This window comes from Mixophyes fleayi, chromosome 4, assembly GCF_038048845.1.
Source record: "Mixophyes fleayi isolate aMixFle1 chromosome 4, aMixFle1.hap1, whole genome shotgun sequence".
Classification (NCBI taxonomy): domain Eukaryota; kingdom Metazoa; phylum Chordata; class Amphibia; order Anura; family Limnodynastidae; genus Mixophyes; species Mixophyes fleayi.
The window spans coordinates 111048796-111072247 of record NC_134405.1 but is presented as its reverse complement, the minus strand read 5'-3'; the positions used below and the strand labels follow the sequence as shown (position 1 = coordinate 111072247).

The 23452-nt window shown below is 41.3% G+C and overlaps 1 protein-coding gene across 2 annotated transcripts in view; it reads left to right on the top strand.

Moving 5' to 3' along the window:
• Positions 1-23452, top strand: part of MYO5C (myosin VC) — a 166060-nt gene that overhangs the window by 49066 nt on the left and 93542 nt on the right. For both annotated transcript variants that reach the window (XM_075208009.1, XM_075208007.1), the window contains exons 11-14: positions 776-857; positions 8889-9029; positions 10749-10874; positions 11373-11456. In XM_075208009.1, the coding sequence (XP_075064110.1) occupies positions 776-857; positions 8889-9029; positions 10749-10874; positions 11373-11456 (433 nt within the window). The remainder of the gene's footprint in view (positions 1-775; positions 858-8888; positions 9030-10748; positions 10875-11372; positions 11457-23452) is intronic.

Genomic DNA, 23452 nt, shown 5'->3' with positions numbered 1-23452 from the left:
CAAACAACGTCTTTGTAGTCCTTGATTTCTGCATTGGGGCACAGTCATGTTGTAATAGAAAAGGGCCTTCCCCAAACTGTTGCCACAAAGTATGTGTGTATATATATATTATATATTTTATTTTTTTCTTGAAATGCAAGGGATCAGGCATGTTAAATTCTCTGACTATACATGGTCCCCACCTCCACCCCCTGCAATGTCTTCTGCTCAGTATCAGCAGAGCAAAATGCTGTTTTTCAGATGGCTTTGGGTTTCTAACAGTGTCAACTATGGGGACTTGGTATAAACAGAGGGGTGCAAACACCTGGCCCCTGCATAATCAGAATTTGCTCAAAAAGATACTAACCAATACCTAGATAGAGCAAACATTGAATCCCCTCTTCCCATCCCAAGTTTACACAGGTGGATTTTTCTTTTAAAACTACATTATTTGATGCATGCTATTAAACTTAATATAGTACCAGTTTTTTTTAATAATAGGAATATGAGAGTTTGTTATACAGGTATGGGATCTATTATTTCAAAATGTCTTAAATAAAGGGTTTCTGGATAAGAGAGGATGTTCACTGTTGTTTTGCCTGTATTTGGAGGGAAAATATATAGCTTGGAGGCTGAGTTGTGAACACTGGAGTTGTCTACAAAAAAATGTTTTTCATGAAATATATGATGCTACTGGTCACACATTATTGCACCTAAACATTCAAGTTCCTGTGATTGCAAAAGTTTTCTCTTGTTTGACTTATTCATTATTTAACTAGGAATCTTTTTGATGCAGGTTTGAAACCTTTGAAGTCAATAGTTTTGAACAGTTCTGCATAAATTATGCAAATGAGAAACTACAACAACAATTCAACTTGGTATGTATAGTATACTCAGAACTGCTGCTTAACCAACCAGTGTTACTGGGAGGGTCAGATCTGTGCGAGTGGGGTAACCGGACAGAGCACAAGAAAATAAATATTTATGGTTCATTTCATTACAGTTGAAAGTAAAGTGGTGTAAGCTTTGCTTCTTGCCCCAGGCGCTATCATTCCTAGTTACAACTTTGGGAAGGAGTTCCACATATAAGCAGCCTTATCTTATTATATTCTGTTATATCATAACATCAGTATTTTTAAACAAATTAGTCATGCCATATTTTTTTCCTTATTACTCCCACTTACTTTAGAGTTCTCCATGGGTATGCCTTCCAAAACCAGTACATGGGTAACAAGCTCCAGCACGGAAATCATACGAAATATAAATGTAAACTGATCTCAAAGGGATTTGGAATTGGCAAAACAGTGTTACCCTTTTACAAAAGCATAAAACAACCGATAGACAACACCAATCCCTCTCTGGTGGTGGCACCTTAATATGCACAGCTGCACCTAGATTTCCATGAGTGAGTTTGCAGAGGAAGAAGGCAGTCTTTATGGAGGTGGAGAACTAGGTGGACTGAAAATTTTCCTTGTTAAGTGTAAAGTAGGAAGATTAGGGCACCTAGTTTTGCGATACAGTGCAAAACATAATTTCATTTTTCAGAGAAAGATTACTTAAATGAAATAAAGGAGTGGGGATGGCTCAGTTTAGGGGTGTCCCTTGATTTGTTGAGTGGTACACACTATTTTCACTGGGCTGGTGAAGATTGGGTCTTGTCCTATATTTTTAATGGAACTCATTTTGCGCCTACCAGTTCCAAGTTGGTGGTAACGAGCAGTATTTTATAAGAAATACTGAATAGTTTAATTCAATGAAAGTGGTGATATTGAAATAGCAGGATGTTGGACTTTTAATGTGAATTTTACTCTTTTGTCATCAATAATTTTTATTAGAATTTTGTATTTAAGGGGTGAGCGGTACAGAAAAAAGTGGGGGAGGGGGGGTAAAGAATGGGGAGCAGACATAACAATATATACCAAAGCAGGGTGGCTTAGTGGTTAGCACTTCTGCCTCACGACACTGGGGTTATGAGTTCAATTCTTGACCATGGCCTTATCTGTGAGGAGTTTGTATGTTCTCCCCATGTTTGCGTGGGTTTCCTCCTGGTGCTCCGGTTTCCACCCACACTCCAAAAAAAACCATACTGGTAGGTTAATTGACTGCTAACAAATTGACCCTAGTCTGTGTGTCCGTCTGTCCGTCTCTGTCTGTGTGTGTTAGGGAATTTAGACTGTAAGACCCAATGGGGCAGGGACTGATGTGAGTGAGTTCTCTGTACAGTGCTGCGGAATTAGTGGTGCTCTATAAATAAATGGTAATAACAATAATAATAACCAGATTTCGTTAAGCATAGCACATAACCACAGTATCTAACTAGTTGGGGGGTAAAAAAACTTTTACACTTTTGAACAGTGCTCCTTTCAGTTTTTTCTGCCTCTCTACAAACCTAGGAGCACTTCTAGTTTGCAAAGCCGTCTCCAGAGAATGTAGAGTGGGCATGCTCCATGATATGCACTGGATAGTCTCTCTAGGTACACCAGTGCAAAACCTAAGCATTTTGCACTAGCACAAACAGTGTGCTTCTATAACAGTGAGTTGACATGTTGTATTAATGTTGCTTTAAGACAAGGTGGCGCACAACCTAACTTCCTGTGACTGTCATTATGTGCACAGCTTACTTAAAGGGAATGTCTTCCTACGATAACTGGATAAGCAGGGAATATTGCATACTATTAATACCTTGGCAAAGCTGGTGAACCGGTTTAACAGGTTGAGTAATTACTCTTGTGAACATCATGCTAAGGTATAGTTTAATAGCTGTAATCCCTTTAGTGATTGCTTCTGCACCCTGAGTTTAAAGTTAAACTAATTTAATTGCACTTTCATTTGATAAATGTGGATTAGATATATGCATGTGTTTAGTTCTCTATAGTATTAGTGTAGCTTATCGCTACAGTTTGTAATGAAACACAGTGCAACACAGCAGCTGTATTATGCCAAAATAGCTGCTTAACATTACTCTAGAAAATATTTTATGGTGGTTTATGAAGTGTAAGCAGATTGCACATAGCTACATGCATTGTGCTTGTTTGTAAACTGTTGCACACATAGAAGGTCATTTTCAAAGCCACTCAAAGTGACTTGAAACACCATCATCTGTATTTCAACCTCATCAATAAACAGTTCTTCACTCCCATTTTCAATGGTTCATTCACTAATAAACTGAGTCATTGGAATTAGCCATTGCACAATCGTCACAGGACTACAACTGTTTTGTTTGTATAATCTCGAAAATTTCATGTCAGCGTGGAAATTTCTTGGTTAGATGTACATCTGTTTACTGTGAATCAAAGATTATAGAGTTCCCATCAAAAACATGGCCTCTTAAGAATGAAATGGACTTTCATTGCCAAAAATGGATGAGTCTCATCATCATCATTTATTTATATAGCGCCAGCAGATTCCATAGCGCTTTACAATTGGGAACAAACAGTAATTAAACAATACTGGGTAATACATACAGAGAGGTAAGAGGGCCCTGCTCGCAAGCTTACAATCTATGGGACAATGGTTTGATACACAAGAGTAAGTGCTACATCATCTAATATATATATATAAGCCTAGCGGCGTGTGTGTGTGTGTGGAAAAAAATATTTTCTCAGAAAGGGCTCATCCAATTGACCTGAAATTTGGTATACTGACATTATTTGACAAAAAAATTATAATAGTGAAGTCAGTTAACTTCCATCATCACCCCTTCCCCCCGTGGGAGGGGTAGTAAAGGCTAAATTTACGAGTTGAGGGCTCAAAATCTTGACTGTGTGGGTATTTATTTACCAGAGCCTGTGTTTGGTCATGGACAATTGTATGTCGCATTTTCACGAGTACGGAGAAGCAGTGATGTGAAAGTGCAGGTTTTGAATACTGCCCTTCAAGGAAGACTGATTGAGCACAGCGATAAGGTGTTTAGCAGAAACGTTGTGTATCGAGAGGTTTTAGAACAGTAAGATGATGGAGATTAAGGATGTGGCATGAAGATGAAGGATGAGGTGATGGAGAAGAATGATGAGGTGGTGACATGTGGACAAAACCACGTTAAAAAAGGCCCCAAATGCATGACAAGAACCTTTTTAACACCTTAAGTAGCTTGATTTGACTAGAATGCATGAGTATCATGCACGGGTTAACTTGTATTAAATATTTGTCCAGCTAGAATGCAAAGTTTACAAAATATTTAGTGGGCTGTATGCTCAGTCACACAACTATGTTGGTCACAGGGTTGTTGTCATGTGTTAGCTGTGTAGAGGGTGGTAATAGGGTAACCTTGGGAGATTAAGAAGGTGGTAGAGGAATACTATAAGCTTGTCTGAAGAGGTGGGTTTTCAGAGAACGCTTGAAAGTTTGCAGACTAAAGGAAAGTCTTGTGGAGTGAGGGAGTGAATTCCATAAAGTGGACGCAGCCCGGAAAAGTCCTGTAACCGAGAATGGGAGGAAGTGATGAGAGTGGAAAAGAGATGCAGATCTTGTGCAGAACGGAAGTGTCGAGCTGTCTCCTAAGGCACTGGAGCAGATACCGTTGCAGTATCAGGAATTTCTTGATTTTTTGATATTTGTGATGATATAAAAAAAAGCTGACAAACTCACCCACCTTAACCACCATAGCCTGACAGTTCTAACAGAGTACCTGGATGAGAATGAAGCATTGAGATTAATCTGTGCCTCTACTTCTCCAGCATGCGCCAATTTAGTTTGTAAAAAATTAATGATTCCTTTTGTTTTTGTTTATACTGAGATAAACAAGATCGCTTTGTAATTCCACTAATGGAAAGTTTGCCAAGGTTGATTTACAGAGTGTTAACTAAATACATATAAGCAGGGCCGCCTTCAGAAATCATGGGGCCCAGTACGGGCCCCTTCCCCCCCGATAAGCAACAGCAACACATACTTACCTGGGGCCCCGCTGGTCTCCGCTACTCTGTCTTCATGTGATCTGCCTGTGACAGCCAGATCACATGATCGCCGGGGGAATGAATCCTCCACCCCTGCGATCGCATCCTGGTGCCTGGCTGTCATGGTGACAGCCAGGCTGAAGACAGAGTAGCGGAGACCAGCTTGGCCCCAGGTAAGTCTGTGCTGCGCTGTTGTACCGGGCCCCATGGTGAGCCCGGGCCCGGTACAACAGTACCCCCCGTACCCCCCTGATGGCAGCCCTGCATATAAGACATGGAGATGAATGGAAGATTGCTTTCTGGACATGATATGGACATTACATATACTGTGTAATGTCATATAGACTGTTATACTCCAGCAGCTTTCAGCGTTTCATAACTTATATCTTTGGAGACTTGGTAGATCAGTTTGTCATAATTTATCTCAACAACATATTAATATTTTCGGCATCTGTACAGAACCATCAGGATTTGTTTTGAATTGTGTTGGAATTTCCAACAAACGTGAACTGTATCTCAAACGGAGAGAGTTCCATAAAACACAGATCCAGTTCTTGAGATATATTATCAACCCCACAAGGATTTTGCATAGATCCTTGTAAAGTCTAAGCTTATGTGGATTAGTCAACACCTAAGAATGTCAAATAAGAAGAGATTTGTAGGATCTACAGATGATTCATTATGGAATCTTCCAGTATTATTACTCCAATTACCTTTTTAACAAAGAAGGAAGCATTTTGGTAAAAAGAGGAGATGACAGCTATTTCTCTTTTAAAATTGGATTTTAAATCTGCCCCATCTGACTCAATTATCATCATTTGGAACTTTTTATTATTATTGGAGCTGATGCCTCAAGTCTACAATTTGGACAGTGTTGTCACAAAGAATAAGAGAAAAGATGTTACTACATTGATGTGTTTATGATTCTGATCTAATGACCTTTCCAGAGAGAAATATGATGTAGGTAACAAGGAGCTCAGCCTTCACAATATGGAAACATGTCTTGGATGGTGGAGATCATCATATAATTGTTCTTACTGATTGTGGAATTTATCATATCTGCTAAGAGACTTACTCCTCGACAAGCTAAATTACATTTATTCTTAAGTTGTTTTGATTTTGTCCTAACCTACAGACTTGGATCATGAAATGCAAAGGCAGATGCCCTATCAGGAGCATCAATTGCTCCCTACAAGCTGTGCCAGAGAAGACTATTCTCCCCAAATCCAATATTACACTAGCAATTTATTTTTAGACATTAAGGGTTATGAGACAGATGCAGTTAATCTTCATGCTACTTTAGATCTATTTTTAACTTTTCAGAATAGAATATAGACATTCAAACATTCTCTTTATATTCTGCCAGCAGAACGGTTAAAGGTGTTCATATTAATCCATGAATACAAATTGGCAGGAGACGGACTATTGATCTACAAACACAGCTTACATCTGATGTCACTATCTGCATTTCTGTGTAACAAACCTGGTTTATATCTAACTCTTCTAAATCTTGCTTTCCTATGTACCAGCCCTGGCTTATGTGTGATGTATCTTAACGACATCACTGTCTCTGATTCGGGGGACAAGACTTGGTTCAGCAGCCCATTAGGAACATTTTAAAGGAAAAAATACATGTAGCCCAGTAACCCGGCCCAAGATAACCCATTGTGGGTAATGGGACTGAACCTTTTCCCCTAGAACAATCCAGGAGAAATGAGTGTTGAGTAGAAGTCTCCACTTACCATGCTATAGACATGTAACATTTGTTGACGCTTGCTGATGAGATGATAGACGGTTCTTTACAATTTCAAGGGACTCCAGTACAACTATTCACATACCTGGCACAGCAGACCACACAACTATGTCAGACATTGTCACTACTTCTGCAACTAAAACATTGCTAGGCCTTTACGTTCAAACTGATATTTACCTAAGAATATCAGCAGGACCTCAAGAATGATCCAGAAGGATGAGAATATATTGGTATGCTTAGAACTCTTAGCCAGAAGTCATAATTCTTGTAATACAGGGTGGTGGGGAGTCCTAGGTAAGTAGACACACAATGACAGCAGTAATGAAACAAAGTCCCCTTTGATTGCATATACACTTACTGGCTTAGTGACATGTTACTGGTTGTCCATCTGGGGCATACTTTGCAACATCTGAAATGTTACATTTGGGACGGCATGAATGGGGCATGGTCTCACTTCTGAAGTGCTGAGCCTCCCCTAAATAATTACCTAGTGGCAGGGGCATGATGACACAATTGTGTGGTGTGGTCAAGGCTTGACAATGACATAGCCCAACCCAATTTTCACCATGGGCAGCACAGTTGCCATAGTGGTTAGCACTTCTGCCTCACAGCACTGGGGTCAGGAGTTCGATTCCCGACAATGACCTTATCTGTGTGGAGTTTGTATGTTCTCCCCATGTTTGCGTGGGTTTCCTCCGGGTGCTCCGGTTTCCTCCCACACTCCAAAAACATACTGGTAGGTTAATTGGCTGCTATCAAAATTAACCCTAATCTCTCTCTCTCTCCCTGTCTGTGTGTGTGTGTGTGTGTGTGTATGTTAGGGGAATTTAGACTGTAAGCTCCAATGGGGCAGGGACTGATGTGAATGAGTTCTCTGTACAGCGCTGTGGAATTAGTGGTGCTATATAAATAACTGATGATGATGATGAAAGACATAATCAAACTCCATCCATCCAATCGTTTCTAGCCTTGCATCTCGATCTCCGGGAAATTAAATCTTCTCAAATTCCGCCAGAAGACTCCTCTTAATAAAAATATCGACTGCCCCCTCCTCTCCAGTCTGAAAATAATCTCTTTTATTTTTACAGCAGCTAAATTGGTAACAGAAAATTTTTGGTGCTCCACAAGAATACAGATATAGAGCTGCTTAAGAACAGTCTCAACTGGATCAGAATTAATCTAACATGTATTAGTATTTTATTAGATAAACAGGAACTGAATAAAAAGATTTGGAACTATTGGATCCCTCACAGATAGTAATTGATTATTGTCTACTTTTTTATTTGTACAAAATAGAGAAAAATCTTTCTAGTATTTTTTTCTTTAAAGTTTATATTGCTTAGTATTTTGTGTAGAACATTGGTAAGAATAATAAATCCATTTTTATTTTTTGATATAAGAATATAACAAAGTAAAATGTAAAAAAAGGGGAGAAAGCATACAACCTACCTGCCAATACCTTGCCTCACTCAATATATCTATTTTCCCAACAAAATCTGATTTACAATGAAACTCACTCTCACCTTACATGTTACCTCACCACTTGTTACTCCCCCTTTTTTCTTAATTGTAAGCTCAGAAGAGCACCCACCCTGCTCTTTTAAGGCAGAGTGGATAGCCCGGGACGCAAGAACGGCATCTCTGGCCCCTAACCAAATATGCCATGAAGCCTGGTGACACACTTATTCCCGCTCCTGTCTCCAGTTGTGTAATTATTATTGTGCCATGTATGAGTTATCTGTACAATGCTGTTGTAGGTGTAGGTACTTTATAAATCAATAATAATCATATAAGTGAGCATATATGTGAGTGCCAAAATGGGTCAGTGATGAAGAATGGCCCTCTTATAATGGAAACTTTACAAAACAAAACAAAAACAAATGTAGGTTGTAGAATATAAATACCAGATATTAAAATTGTTAGGAAATATATCTACGTAATGTAAGTTAATTAAACTTCATGTCAGGTAGATAAATAACTTTACATAACAGCTGAAATGTGAAACGGCTCACTAGTAAATATATGTGCATGTATATAAAATATATGGTCTCACAACTTGTTCCTCTCTCACCTACCACAAAAATCCTGTGAAATCAGTAACTACAAATGTAAACAAAAAAAGAATAAAAGCTAGAACATATATTTTACTGCCAGTCACTGTAGAGGCATGAGCACTAATATGTAAATTAATTTATTTAGCTTATTGTATTTTTTTTACATGTAATGAATAATACAGTTCTTTCATTCTTTAAACTCTGCTTTAGCATGTCTTCAAGCTTGAACAAGAAGAATACATGAAGGAAGATATCCCATGGACTCTTATAGATTTTTATGACAATCAATCTGTCATTGACCTCATTGAGGCAAAGATGGGTATTTTGGAACTACTAGATGAAGAGTGTTTGGTATGTGTTTTTATATTATTAGTCCCACTTTTCTTACCCTTAGTAATGTGTCTGGTCTGTTTCTACTTTGCCATATTTCAGCTGAACATTTCCTTTTCCCCCAATTACTAGACACTAAGTAGCCCCCAACTTCTACCTATTTCTTTGAGGTCCAGAGCCCTTTGAGCTTGTGCTGTTTGCAGCCGATGGCAATATGGCTAGTAGCTTTATAGGACCATTACCATATCTAGCTTCTAGCAATTAATAACCATAGATACAAAATATTGTGAAGTCATGCACTTATTTTAGTGCTATTTTTCCTGGTCATATGGAAAAGAATGAAAGAGCATGGCTTAACATAACTAGAGTGCAATGGTTTGTTAGGAACAAGAATGAGTCTCTTATACGGAAAGACGAAGTTCTGTATTGCAAGACTTAATATGTAATAGGGATGAATATTGTACATTTGGATGGTGGTGTTATGAGGTCCCGCAAAGTCATTGATTTTTATAGATCTTTGTAAGTGTCGGATACACACCGTCCAACATAACCCCTTCCATCCAGTACAAAATGCTCTGCTCACGAACATGACTCCTACTTTATTATTACAGTTATCTGTGTTAAATTAATTAATTGGTGTTAAATATAACACCCTTCTCATCAGTTAATAAATTCAGCACATAGTAAATGAAGTGGGAAGCTTGGGTACCAGTAATATTGTATTGTAAATTGTTTTGGGTGAAAGGGCCCCATTGGAGGGTCTATGTTTATCGACCTATACCTGAGACGTTTTTTGCACCATCCAGGAGACATATTTACAGGAAAGCCCATTTATAAGTGCAAATTACCAATGTAAGTGAAAAAACCCATTAAAATACAAATGTAACCCATAAATTATAGAAAACCATTATGTACCTTTGTCGTCATGACCTATTTAAGACATAAATGAGACTCAACAAGCAATATGTTAAGGAAACATAGAAAAATTATAACTTTTAGGTGGTGGTTGCTTTCATCATGTAGACAGAGGCGCTGCCCACAATAGGAAAGTGGGCATGTACCTTGTATGTGCAAGGTGGACAGGCAGACATATATGCACAAAATGAAATGCTTTGCACATCTGTATGCATATGGTGTGTGTGTATGTGTGTATATATATATATATATATATATATATATATATATATATATATATATACACATATATATACACATATATATACACATATATATTTTGAATGGTCAAGCATACAAATACATACAAAAATACATACATAATAGTATAACAGTGGGGAAATAAGTGCCACCCAGAATGTAACAAAAACAAATATTATAAACGATAACTGGGGCAATAAAAGTATAACTGCCCCTCTGCATATTGAAATTGAAAATGTTACCATAAAAGAAAATTGTTGTAGGGACTATATCTATTACACAATCTTTAGATAAGTCAACTTTTAGTGAAATCATGTTAATTAATATAATAAAGCCAATATTCTAGAATGTAGTTTCACTTTTTTTTATTTCTTCTGTAGAGCTGTTTTTGGTTAATGTTCTCTTTAATCATGTTGGATTATTGTACTCATTTAATGTAAAAAGCGAATGGTGTAATTAGCTTAGTACATTACCTGCAGGCTAACAGCTCTGGATGAATTCAATCTGTTCCTACTTCTGCAGCAAGATTATAACAGTGCTCCCTCTGGTGGAAATTACACTGACCAACTTCATTGTATTTCACAGTTACCACAGGGAACAGATGAAAACTGGTTACAAAAACTGTACAACAACTACATTAAAAAGAACCCTTTGTTTGAAAAGCCAAGAATGTCCAACAGATCATTTATTATCCAACACTTTGCAGATAAGGTGAACTGATGTAATGAATGCTTAGATGCTTAGAACTATGTAAATAATCTGTGACTGATGTACAGCTGTTATTGTTCAATCATTAATTCATAATCACCTTTTTGAGTACAACATGTGTGGGGTACATAGTCACAGTACTGCATTCATAGCAATGTTAACATTAGGGTGAAAATGGTACTTTAATTTTAAAGTACATGGAAAAGCCAAGAAAAAAGGATGGGGAACATCTATGTTTGATGTCTGTAGTGCAAAATGTTTAGATAGATTTAAAATACAACTATCAACTGTGTATATTCTGAATAAAAGTACTGAAGTAAAGAGTAATTTATGAAACACATTACTGTCAATTATATATCACCTAGCAGTTCTGTGATGTATACAGGCCAAGGAACTCAGGAGACTACAAATATGTCAGCAGTAAAGTATATTTCAGATTCACTGATTCTAAAAATTAAACTTACAAGATTTTATTTAAAATTGATCTTTTGATATTTGCAGGTAGAATATAAATGTGATGGATTTTTGGAGAAAAATCGCGATACTGTGTATGAAGTATTAATTGACCTGCTAAAAACTAGTAAGGTTTGTATGTTTATAATTTGTATTATAGTTGCTTTGTTTTTAATTTGCACTGATAAGACTGTAAAGTAATACTTTTATTTCTATTTTCAGTTAATATTATGAAATAAAAGTAACGTCATTAAGCTTTGCTCTCGTTAAGCCAGCACTGAGCTTAAATGTGATCCACATGCTTGTGATCTGCTGTTCCCTCTGAGTCGTGTAACCCTGTTACAATAGCTGTTTAATTATCTTACTTTGGTGGAAGTCTTTTGGCTGCAGTGATATCTGAAATGTTTTGCAGGGGCAAACGCAGGATTTGTAGAGGGGAGTTTCCACACCAGTGGGCGTGACCAGCATGCATGGGGCCGTGGCTATAATATTAGACAGTGCTTGGCTGCTCTCCAACTCTTCCTATCCCCACAATATACATGGGCAATGTTAGGTGCATGCAGCTCTCCCTTTTCAAGCAGAGCTGTGTGAAGCGAGAGCAGGGTCCAGCCACCTCAATTATACAGTGCCCCAGGCTTGTAGGGGGGTTTCCAGGCACTAGGAAACCCCCCCTCCCCTCGGTTTGCCTATGTTTTGTGTGTGTCAGCATATTATATAGATATATATAACCGCAGCAGATATCTATTAATACATCCGATTACACTATTTTGGTGCCACCAATACTCTTTAATTCTCCCCTAATAACATTATTGTTAGTCATTTTGTGACCTAGGCAGCGCTCCCACTGTAATTCAACATACATGTTTATAAAGAAGAAAGAGAAAAGGGAATTCCTTTCTTTCTGATGAACAAATGGGGACCAAATGATAAAACTTACGCAGCACAATTTGTACCTTCCCACTGTTATGGATCTTTCACTGATATTTCTTTGAAATGATAAGCATGTTTGTGGTTAGTTTATAAGCAAACTATATGGCCTTATGTCCCCCTCAGTAACTGGTAATGACTTGTGCTGCTAAAATAACTGTGACGGCTAATTCAGCTCCAAACTTTATTCTATACCCTGTGAGTGGGTTCTCTGTACAGCGCTGCGGATTTACTGGCGCTATATAAATAAATGGTGATGATGATGATTAACACTTGTGATACACAATCTTTAACTGTAATGCTCCACTATAATTAATGCAAGCATTAATATCTCCCATTTTAATATGTATTAGCAAAGTAGTAATATTTGTATTCACTTGCTGATTATGTTAGTAATTCACAAGCAGTTTTTAATCATTATGCTCTGCTACATATACTGCAATTTAGAGGATATGCAATTCCAAATAAAAAACACTTTACTAATAGAAAGCATGGTGCTGCCAATCACTAGCCTTATATTCACATTTGTCTCTAGTACTGTTTCTAGAGCTGAGTATAGGCTGCTATCTTGTCATTAGTTGTTAGATATATTTATCACCCGATTGTATTCCCTTTTTCCATTATTGTAATTTGTATATTAGCTTAATATAACGAGTGTGGTCAAGACATTTAAAACACTACAGCAAAAGCTGATGCGCATTTCGCTGTTTAAGATTTATACGGAGCATCTGTTAGGATTGGAACTCAGAGCATCTGCCTCTGGAGATTGCTGGACTTCTGACTGAGCTAATGTGGCTGCTGGACAGCTCCCTGTCTTTACTCTCTGTTTTATCTCCGTATCGCTGGTCGATTCTAGCTCCATCCCTGACGTCCCATAAAAGCCTTGCCTGTTCCTGTCTTCCTAGCCAGATTATTGTGCTCCAGCCAGTAAACTAGTCCCAGATGCTGTTGCTGAATTTCTCCCTCCAGTTATTCACTATTCGTGTACCGACCTCAGATTGTCCTTAACCAGTGTCGGACTGGGGCATGAAGGGCCCACAGGGGGAATACAATGGTAAAGGCCCACCAGAGGGGGTGTGGCCAGCCACTAGAGAGGCGTAACCAAACCACTAGGGGGTTGTGTGGTAAACCCATGAAGGACAGCTATCACCATAGTGTAGGATATAAAGAATGCAGTGTGTATATAAAGAGTACACAGTCTTGGCCTGTCCCTTAGATTGGGCAGAACAGTCACCAAAAATCTGGATTTTCCCACTGCAATCAGAATATTTGACAGACTGACCTCCTCTCTCCTACCTGTTCTTGTAACTTTTACCACCTGTGGCTGCTGGTTTCTTTATTTGCGGCTTGTAGGATGCTGGAATATTGGGGGCCATATTTGGAAAAATAATGGGTACAAAATTCCAACCAGCCCCGGCGTTAAATCAATAGGACCCACAATTAATAATTAGGCCTTCCTCCAGCCCCAAGATTAAAATAATAGTATTCCCATTTAATAAATAGATCTATATCTCTCCAACCAACTCCAACATTAAAGTTAATAAATTTCCTTCCCTCCAAACAGCACCAGCAATAAATTAATAGTATTTACATTTCATAAATATACATTTTTCCTGCAACCGTTACTTCCATTAAATAATTCATAGTCACATTGAATAGATCAGTCTCCCCAAACTCACCCCCACATTCAGTTAATAGCCCCCAAAACACTCCATCTTAAATTATTAGTCCCCACTATTAAATTAAAATTACCCCACCATCACCCCACAAACAAAATAGCACCCATTAATTAGCCACCACCCACCTCACATCTTCATCATCACCATTTATTTATATAGCGCCACTAATTGTGCAGCGCTGTACAGAGAACTCATTCACATCAGTCCCTGCCCCATTGGGGTTTACAGTCTAAATTCCCTAACATACACACACAGACAGACAGACAGAGAGAGCAAGACTAGGGTCAATTTGTTAGCAGCCAATTAGCCTACCAGTATGTTTTTGGAGTGTGGGAGGAAACCGGAGAACCCGGGGGAAACCCACGCAAACACAGGGAGAATATACAAACTCCTCACAGATAAGGCCATGATCGGGAATTGAACTCATGACCCCAGTGCTGTAAGGCAGAAGTGCTAACCACTTAGCCACCGTGCACACACATTACATTTCTACAAGCCCCCTGTGCCATCTCACACACACACTAGATTGCTACAAGCCTCCTGTGCCATCTCACACACACTACATTCCTACAAGCCCCCTGTGCCATCTCACACACGCTACATTGCCACAAGCCCCCTGTGCCATCACATACACACAGTAGATTGCCACAAGCCCCCTGTGCCATCACACACAGACACACTATATTGCCACAAGCCCCCTGTGCCATCACATACAGACACACTATATTTCCACAATCCCCCTGTGCCATCACAAACACACACTATATTTCCACTAGTCCCCTGCGCCATCACACACACATTACTGTGCCCCTTCATCACCACATTGTGCCCGCTTATGATCACACTGTGCCCTTCATTCTGCTTTTGATTCCCATTTCACCTGGCCCCCTTCCTCACACTGTGCCATGCTGCATTTGCTCCCCCCTTCATCACTCTGTCATTCTCTCCCCCCCCCCCTTCATCACACTATGCCATTCTGCTTTCCTCCCCTTCATCACTCTATGCCATTCTGCTTTCCTCCCCTTCATCACTCTATGCCATTCTGCTTTCCTCCCCTTCATCACTCTGTCATTCTCTCCCCCCCCTTCATCACTTTATGCTATTCTGCTTTCCTCCCCTTCATCACACTATGCCATTCTGCTTTCCTCCCCTTCATCACTATGTCATTCTGCCCCCCCCCCCCCTTCATCACTCTATGCCATTCTGCTTTCCTCCCCTTCATCACTCTATGCCATTCTGCTTTCCTCCCCTTACTTCCATTCCTTTACTTACCTTTATTGGCTTTTTCTCTTTTCTTCTCTTCTATCTTCTTGCTTGCTTGCTGGCTCCTCTCTGTGCCGCTCCTCATTGAATGTAATGACGTCACGCCCGACATTCAATGCGAACGGAACAGGGAGGGAGGGGCCCACCGGGGAATGACTCGGCTCTCCGGCAGGCCATTCCAACCCTGGTGTCACACGTTTACATCCTCTGTATGCATCATGTTGTGTTACAGAAACATTGATGACGTTAGTTTAACATGAGACCTGAGTATTTTAATAAAATTTTCCCATAACAGAATAAATATAGTAGGAAATGTGCCCAGTCCTGTTGCCCCTAGCAACGCACCAGGAAGTGGCTTCCATCTCCTGCAGGATAATACACTGACAGGAGGTGTCTAGTTGCCATGGTTACGGCACTGGACATGTCCCTATGTTAGTAAATATCCCCAGTGATGTCCCCTCAGGAATGTTGTCCTTTTACAAATGTGGCTAGTTTTAATAAAAACACATAATTTACTGTATTAAATGCCCCCAATGCCCAGCTGGTAGCGCAGCCCACCTCTGCTAGACCTAGTGGGGGGCCTGGGAGAGGGGGTCCCAGAGCATGTGCCCCGCTCCCCATTTAATCCAGCCCTGACTACATCCCACTATTTTGCCAGTGACTCATGCTTTAATACCTTTTAAGACAGTCAATTGACTATTTAGTAACCTGGTCTGATGTAAGTAAATTGGAGTAAAATAAATAAATCAATTAAAAATATATATATTTTGTATTAATTAATGTGAAAATTGTTTTTAGAGAACAAATTATATCTCAGGTGAAATTTCTCACTATGGTGGGTTTTGTACAGAATGATAACTCGCTAACATTCATTATTATATGTACGGTAAACCTAATGTTGGACCCCAATCCCTGATTTACTGCACTGTGTACATACTGTACTGTGTATTGCTGGGCGACCAATCATAACAGGTCTTTGACATTCCGAATTCTATGATGTCATAAAGCAGGATTATTTCCCCACCCATATGTAATAATAACACAGCTGGCTATAAATAGTAGTGACCCCTCCTAGGTCTGACATTTATTGTGCTGATTGATAGCAGCTAATCAAAGGTTATTAATGGCTGGTAAAGGAGAAGACTGTACCATGGAAGAGACTGCATCGCGCAGAGCTGGGCTCCTGTTCCCGGTAAAACATGTTCACCATATGCTCAGAGAGGGCCGTTACGCCAACAGGATCGCAGCGGAGGCTCCGGTGTATTTGGCAGCTGTCATGGAATATCTGACTGCAGAGATTTTGGAAATAGCAGGTACTGCAGCGCGGAACAACGACGAATCGCGAATCATCCCCTGGCACCTGCAGCTGGCGCTCCGCAGTGATGAAGAGCTCAACCAGCTGCTCAGAGGTGGTCATCGCCGACCAGGGAGGTCTCCTGCTGCCCAAAATCCTGCTGCAGCCAAGAGAAGAGCCCCAGCCCCTATACCACCCCCAGCAAAAAGGGCTCAGAGCAGCGCAGGAGCTCGCAGACCCTGAGACGTATCCAACAGGACAATCTCTGATGCCAAAGACTACATGGCTTCAGTGTAGCATTAATCTGCTTTTATGGTGCCTAATAAATAAATACATTTTTATTACAGATTGGAATATTGTCAAATCTTTATTTTCCAGTTGCTGAACTAGAATACATTGTAATACAATGTACAGGTGCAGATGCTCCTAATCTCGCATTGATAGCAAGATAAATTGGTTGTACAGAAAATTAAAACAAAGCTCTGGAGGCTTAGATTGGATATATTATTATATGTATGAGTGAATCATATAATGCTATTGGGTTCTTAATAATAATAAAAACAATTCTTGTGATAGCTTAATTATGAGGGTCAGATAAAGCAATTACTATATTATATGTTAGTCATTATGTGAATGTGCAGCAGCCAGGAGAAATATAGGAATATGAGCAATATGATGGCTCAGAGGTTAGCACTTCTGCCTCACAGCACTGGAGTCATGAATTTGATTCCCAACCATGGCCTTATCTGTGTGGAGTTTGTATGTTCTCCCCATGTTTGTGTGGGTTTCCAGGCACGCACACAGGGGGGTTTCCTAGTCTCCGGAAACCCCTGAGGTGCCTGTCGTTTTTTTTGTTTTTTTCCCCACTCTGCGCAGGTGGAGGAAAGGCGGGGGGGTCGACGATCAAAGCATTGGTAGTCAGTGGCAGCAACAGGCAGCCATTCACAAGGCTGCCTGTTGCTGATTGGCCTCAGACAGCAAGTGCTCACTGCACTTCCTGTCTAAGCAGCGACGAGCTGCTTAGACACCAAGTGCATTGCTACAAGCGCCCTGTGCCATCTCACACACACTACATTGCCACAAGCCCCCTGTGCCATCACACACACACACTATATTACCACTAGTCCCCTGCGCCATCACACACACATTACTGTGCCCCTTCATCACCACATTGTGCCCGCTTATGATCACACTGTGCCCTTCATTCTGCTTTTGATTCCCCTTTCACCTGGCCCCCTTCCTCACACTGTGCCATGCTGCATTTGCTCCCCCCTTCATCACTCTATGTCATTCTCTCCCCCCCCTCTTCATCACACTATGCCATTCTGCTTTCCTCCCCTTCATCACTCTATGCCATTCTGCTTTCCTCCCCTTCATCACTCTATGCCATTCTGCTTTCCTCCCCTTCATCACTCTATGCCATTCTGCTTCCCTCCCCTTCATCACTCTATGCCATTCTGCTTCCCTCCCCTTCATCACTCTATGCCATTCTGCTTTCCTCCCCTTTATCACTCTATGCCATTCTGCTTTCCTCCCCTTCATCACTCTATGTCATTCTGCTTTCCTCCCCTTCATCACTCTATGCCATTCTGCTTTCCTCCCCTTACTTCCATTCCTTTACTTACCTTTATTGGCTTTTTCTCTTTTCTTCTCTTCTATCTTCTTGCTTGCTTGCTGGCTCCTCTCTGTGCTGCTCCTCATTGAATGTCGGGCGTAATGACGTCACGCCCGACATTCAATGCGAACAGAACAGTGAGGGAGGGGCCCACCGGGGAATGACTCGGCTCTCCGGCAGGCCATTCCAACCCTGGTGTCACACGTTTACATCCTCTGTACGCATCATGTTGTGTTACAGAAACATTGATGACGTTAGTTTAACATGAGACCTGAGTATTTTAATACAATTTTCCCATAACAGAATAAATATAGGAGGAAATGTGCCCAGTCCTGTTGCCCCTAGCAACGCACCAGGAAGTGGCTTCCATCTCCTGCAGGATAATACACTGACAGGAGGTGTCTAGTTGCCATGGTTACGGCACTGGACATGTCCCTATGTTAGTAAATATCCCCAGTGATGTCCCCTCAGGAATGTTGTCCTTTTACAAATGTGGCTAGTTTTAATAAAAACACATAATTTACTGTATTAAATGCCCCCAATGCCCAGCTGGTAGCGCAGCCCACCTCTGCTAGACCTAGTGGGAGGCCTGGGAGAGGGGGTCCCAGAGCATGTGCCCCGCTCCCCATTTAATCCAGCCCTGACTACATCCCACTATTTTGCCAGTGACTCATGCTTTAATACCTTTTAAGACAGTAAATTGACTATTTAGTAACCTGGTCTGATCTAAGTAAATTGGAGTAAAATAAATAAATCAATTAAAAATATATATATTTGGTATTAATTAATGTGAAAATTGTTTTTAGAGAACAAATTATATCTCAGGTGAAATTTCTCACTATGGTGGGTTTTGTACAGAATGATAACTCGCTAACATTCATTATTATATGTACGGTAAACCTAATGTTGGACCCCAATCCCTGATTTACTGCACTGTGTACATACTGTACTGTGTATTGCTGGGCGACCAATCATAACAGGTCTTTGACATTCCGAATTCTATGATGTCATAAAGCAAGATTATTTTCCCACCGATAGGTAATAATAACACAGCTGGCTATAAATAGTAGTGACCCCTCCTAGGTCTGACATTTATTGTGCTGATTGATAGCAGCTAATCAAAGGTTATTAATGGCTGGTAAAGGAGAAGACTGTACCATGGAAGAGACTGCATCGCGCAGAGCTGGGCTCCTGTTCCCGGTAAAACATGTTCACCATATGCTCAGAGAGGGCCGTTACGCCAACAGGATCGCAGCGGAGGCTCCGGTGTATTTGGCAGCTGTCATGGAATATCTGACTGCAGAGATTTTGGAAATAGCAGGTACTGCAGCGCGGAACAACGACGAATCGCGAATCATCCCCTGGCACCTGCAGCTGGCGCTCCGCAGTGATGAAGAGCTCAACCAGCTGCTCAGAGGTGGTCATCGCCGACCAGGGAGGTCTCCTGCTGCCCAAAATCCTGCTGCAGCCAAGAGAAGAGCCCCAGCCCCTATACCACCCCCAGCAAAAAGGGCTCAGAGCAGCGCAGGAGCTCGCAGACCCTGAGACGTATCCAACAGGACAATCTCTGATGCCAAAGACTACATGGCTTCAGTGTAGCATTAATCTGCTTTTATGGTGCCTAATAAATAAATACATTTTTATTACAGATTGGAATATTGTCAAATCTTTATTTTCCAGTTGCTGAACTAGAATACACTGTAATACAATGTACAGGTGCAGATGCTCCTAATCTCGCATTGATAGCAAGATAAATTGGTTGTACAGAAAATTAAAACAAAGCTCTGGAGGCTTAGATTGGATATATTATTATATGTATGAGTGAATCATATAATGCTATTGGGTTCTTAATAATAATAAAAACAATTCTTGTGATAGCTTAATTATGAGGGTCAGATAAAGCAATTACTATATTATATGTTAGTCATTATGTGAATGTGGCAGCAGCCAGGAGAAATATAGGAATATGAGCAGTATGATGGCTCAGAGGTTAGCACTTCTGCCTCACAGCACTGGAGTCATGAATTTGATTCCCAACCATGGCCTTATCTGTGTGGAGTTTGTATGTTCTCCCCATGTTTGTGTGGGTTTCCAGGCACGCACACAGGGGGGTTTTCCTAGTCTCCGGAAACCCCTGAGGTGCCTGTCATTTTTTTTGTTTTTTCCCCACTCTGCGCAGGTGGAGGAAAGGCGGGGGGGGTCGACGATCAAAGCATTGGTAGTCAGTGGCAGCAACAGGCAGCCATTCACAAGGCTGCCTGTTGCTGATTGGCCTCAGACAGCAAGTGCTCACTGCACTTCTTGTCTAAGCAGCGACGAGCTGCTTAGACAGGAAGTGCATTGCTACAAGCGCCCTGTGCCATCTCACACACACTACATTGCCACAAGCCCCCTGTGCCATCACATACACACAGTAGATTGCCACAAGCCCCCTGTGCCATCACACACAGACACACTATATTTCCACAAGCCCCCTGTGCCATCACACACACACACTATATTACCACTAGTCCCCTGCACCATCACACACACATTACTGTGCCCCTTCATCACCACATTGTGCCTGCTTATGATCACACTGTGCCCTTCATTCTGCTTTTGATTCCCATTTCACCTGGCCCCCTTCCTCACACTGTGCCATGCTGCATTTGCTCCCCCCTTCATCACTCTATGTCATTCTCCCCCCCCCCCCTTCATCACACTATGCCATTCTGCTTTCCTCCCCTTCATCACTCTATGCCATTCTGCTTTCCTCCCCTTCATCACTCTATGTCATTCTCTCCCCCCCTTCATCACACTATGCCATTCTGCTTTCCTCCCCTTCATCACACTATGCCATTCTGCTTTCCTCCCCTTCATCACTCTATGCCATTCTGCCCCCCCCCCCCCCCCCTTCATCACTCTATGCCATTCTGCTTTCCTCCCCTTCATCACTCTATGCCATTCTGCTTTCCTCCCCTTCATCACTATGTCATTCTGCCCCCCCCCCCTTCATCACTCTATGCCATTCTGCTTTCCTCCCCTTCATCACTTTATGCCATTCTGCTTTCCTCCCCTTACTTCCGTTCCTTTACTTACCTTTATTGGCTTTTTCTCTTTTCTTCTCTTCTATCTTCTTGCTTGCTTGCTGGCTCCTCTCTGTGCCGCTCCTCATTGAATGTCGGGCGTAATGACGTCACGCCCGACATTCAATGCGAACAGAACAGGGAGGGAGGGGCCCACCGGGGAATGACTCGGCTCTCCAGCAGGCCAGTCCAACCCTGGTGTCACACGTTTACATCCTCTGTATGCATCATGTTGTGTTACAGAAACATTGATGACATTAGTTTAACATGAGACCTGAGTATTTTGATAAAATGTTCCCATAACAGAATAAATATAGGAGGAAATGTGCCCAGTCCTGTTGCCCCTAGCAACGCACCAGGAAGTGGCTTCCATCTCCTGCAGGATAATACACTGACAGGAGGTGTCTAGATGCCATGGTTACGGCACTGGACATGTCCCTATGTTAGTTAATATCCCCAGTGATGTCCCCTCAGGAATGTTGTCCTTTTACAAATGTGGCTAGTTTTAATAAAAACACATAATTTACTGTATTAAATGCCCCCCATGCCCAGCTGCTAGCACAGCCCACCCCTGCTAGACCTAGTGGGGGGCCTGAGAGAGGGGTTTCCCAGAGCATGTGCCCGCTCCCCACTTAATCCAAAATAAATAAATCAATTAAATATATATATTTTTTTATTAATTAATGTGAAAATTATTTTTAGAGAACAAATTATATCTCAGGTGAAATTTCTCACTATGTACAGAATGATAACTCGCTAATTATATGTACGGTAAACCTAATGTTGGACCCCAGGGGCCCAATCCCTGATTTACTGCACTGTGTACACACTGTATACATACTGTACTGTGTATTGCTGGGTGACCAATCATAACAGGTCTTTGACATTCCGAATTCTATGATGTCATAAAGCAAGATTATTCCCCCACCGATAGGTAATAATAACACAGCTGGCTATAAATAGCAGTGACCCCCCCCTAGGTCTGACATTTATTGTGCTGATTGATAGCAGCTAATCAGAGGTCATTAATGGCTGGTAAAAGGAGAAGACTGTACCATGGAGAAGACTGCATCGCGCAGAGCCGGGCTCCTGTTCCCGGTAAAACATGTTCACCATATGCTCAGGGAGGGCCGTTACGCCAAGAGCAAAATCTCTGCAGTCAGGAATATCTGACTGCAGAGATTTTGGCAATAGCAGGTACTGCAGCGCGGAACCACGATGAAGTGCGGACAGGAAGTGCTCACTGCACTTCCTGTCTAAGCAGTGAGGAGCGATGCTGCAGAAGAGAACCTAAAGGTAAGTGAGGGGTGATGATGTTAATGTTGTGTATGAGGGCAGCAGGGGGGGCTGATGTCAGTGTTGTGTGTGAGGGCAACAGGGGGGCGTGGCTGTTGTCAGTGTGGTGTGTGAGGGAAAATGGGGGGAGCTGATGTCATTGTTGTTTGTGAGGGCAGCAGGGGGCTGATGTTAATGTGTGGATGGCCGCAGGGGGCAGGGCTGATGTCGGTGTTGTGTGTGAGGGCAGCAGTGGGGCTGATGTTAGTATTGTGTGTGAGGGCAGCAGGGGGGCGGGAGTGATGTCAGTGTTGTGTGTGATTAATTTAATGTTGGGGTTGTTTGGGTGCTATTAATTAAATGTGTGGCTGAGTTTGGGAAAAAGGATTGCTATTTCTTAAAAGTTATTTAATGTATGGTAGGAAATAGGTTTATTTAATAAATGTTATTACTATTAATTTAATGTTGGGGTTGTTTGGGGGAAATAGGTCTTTTTATTAAAGGTGAATAAAATTATTTTAGTCGGGCTATTTACAAGAAAGGAGGACTAATAATAAAACATGAGTTCTTTTGATTTAATGTCGGACTGAATAGAGGGAGGGAGTCCTACAGTGTTCACTCATAGGCTTTCTATATCTCATGAACTATCCTTTTTCCAAACAGGGACCCAACATTCCAGGATCCAGACAAGCACAACCGAGCTTAGGACACGAGCAGCAGCAACAAGTATTGAAAGAAGGAAGAACAAGTAGGAGAGAGCAGGACAGTCTGCTAACTGTCCTGATTCTTGTGAGGCAGTCCTGAGTTTAGGGACTGACCCACTAAGTCAGGACTTTGTCCCGACTACAGGGACAGTTGGGAGGTATGTCCCGCTTCACACGACTGCTCTGCTCATGAAGGGGGAGCTGCCTGCACTTAACAGTAGTGCACGCAGCATTGCTTGTGTATTTAAAGAGGATTGGAAGAGTTGGAGAGCTACCTAGCACTGTTTAAAATTATAGCTACGCCCC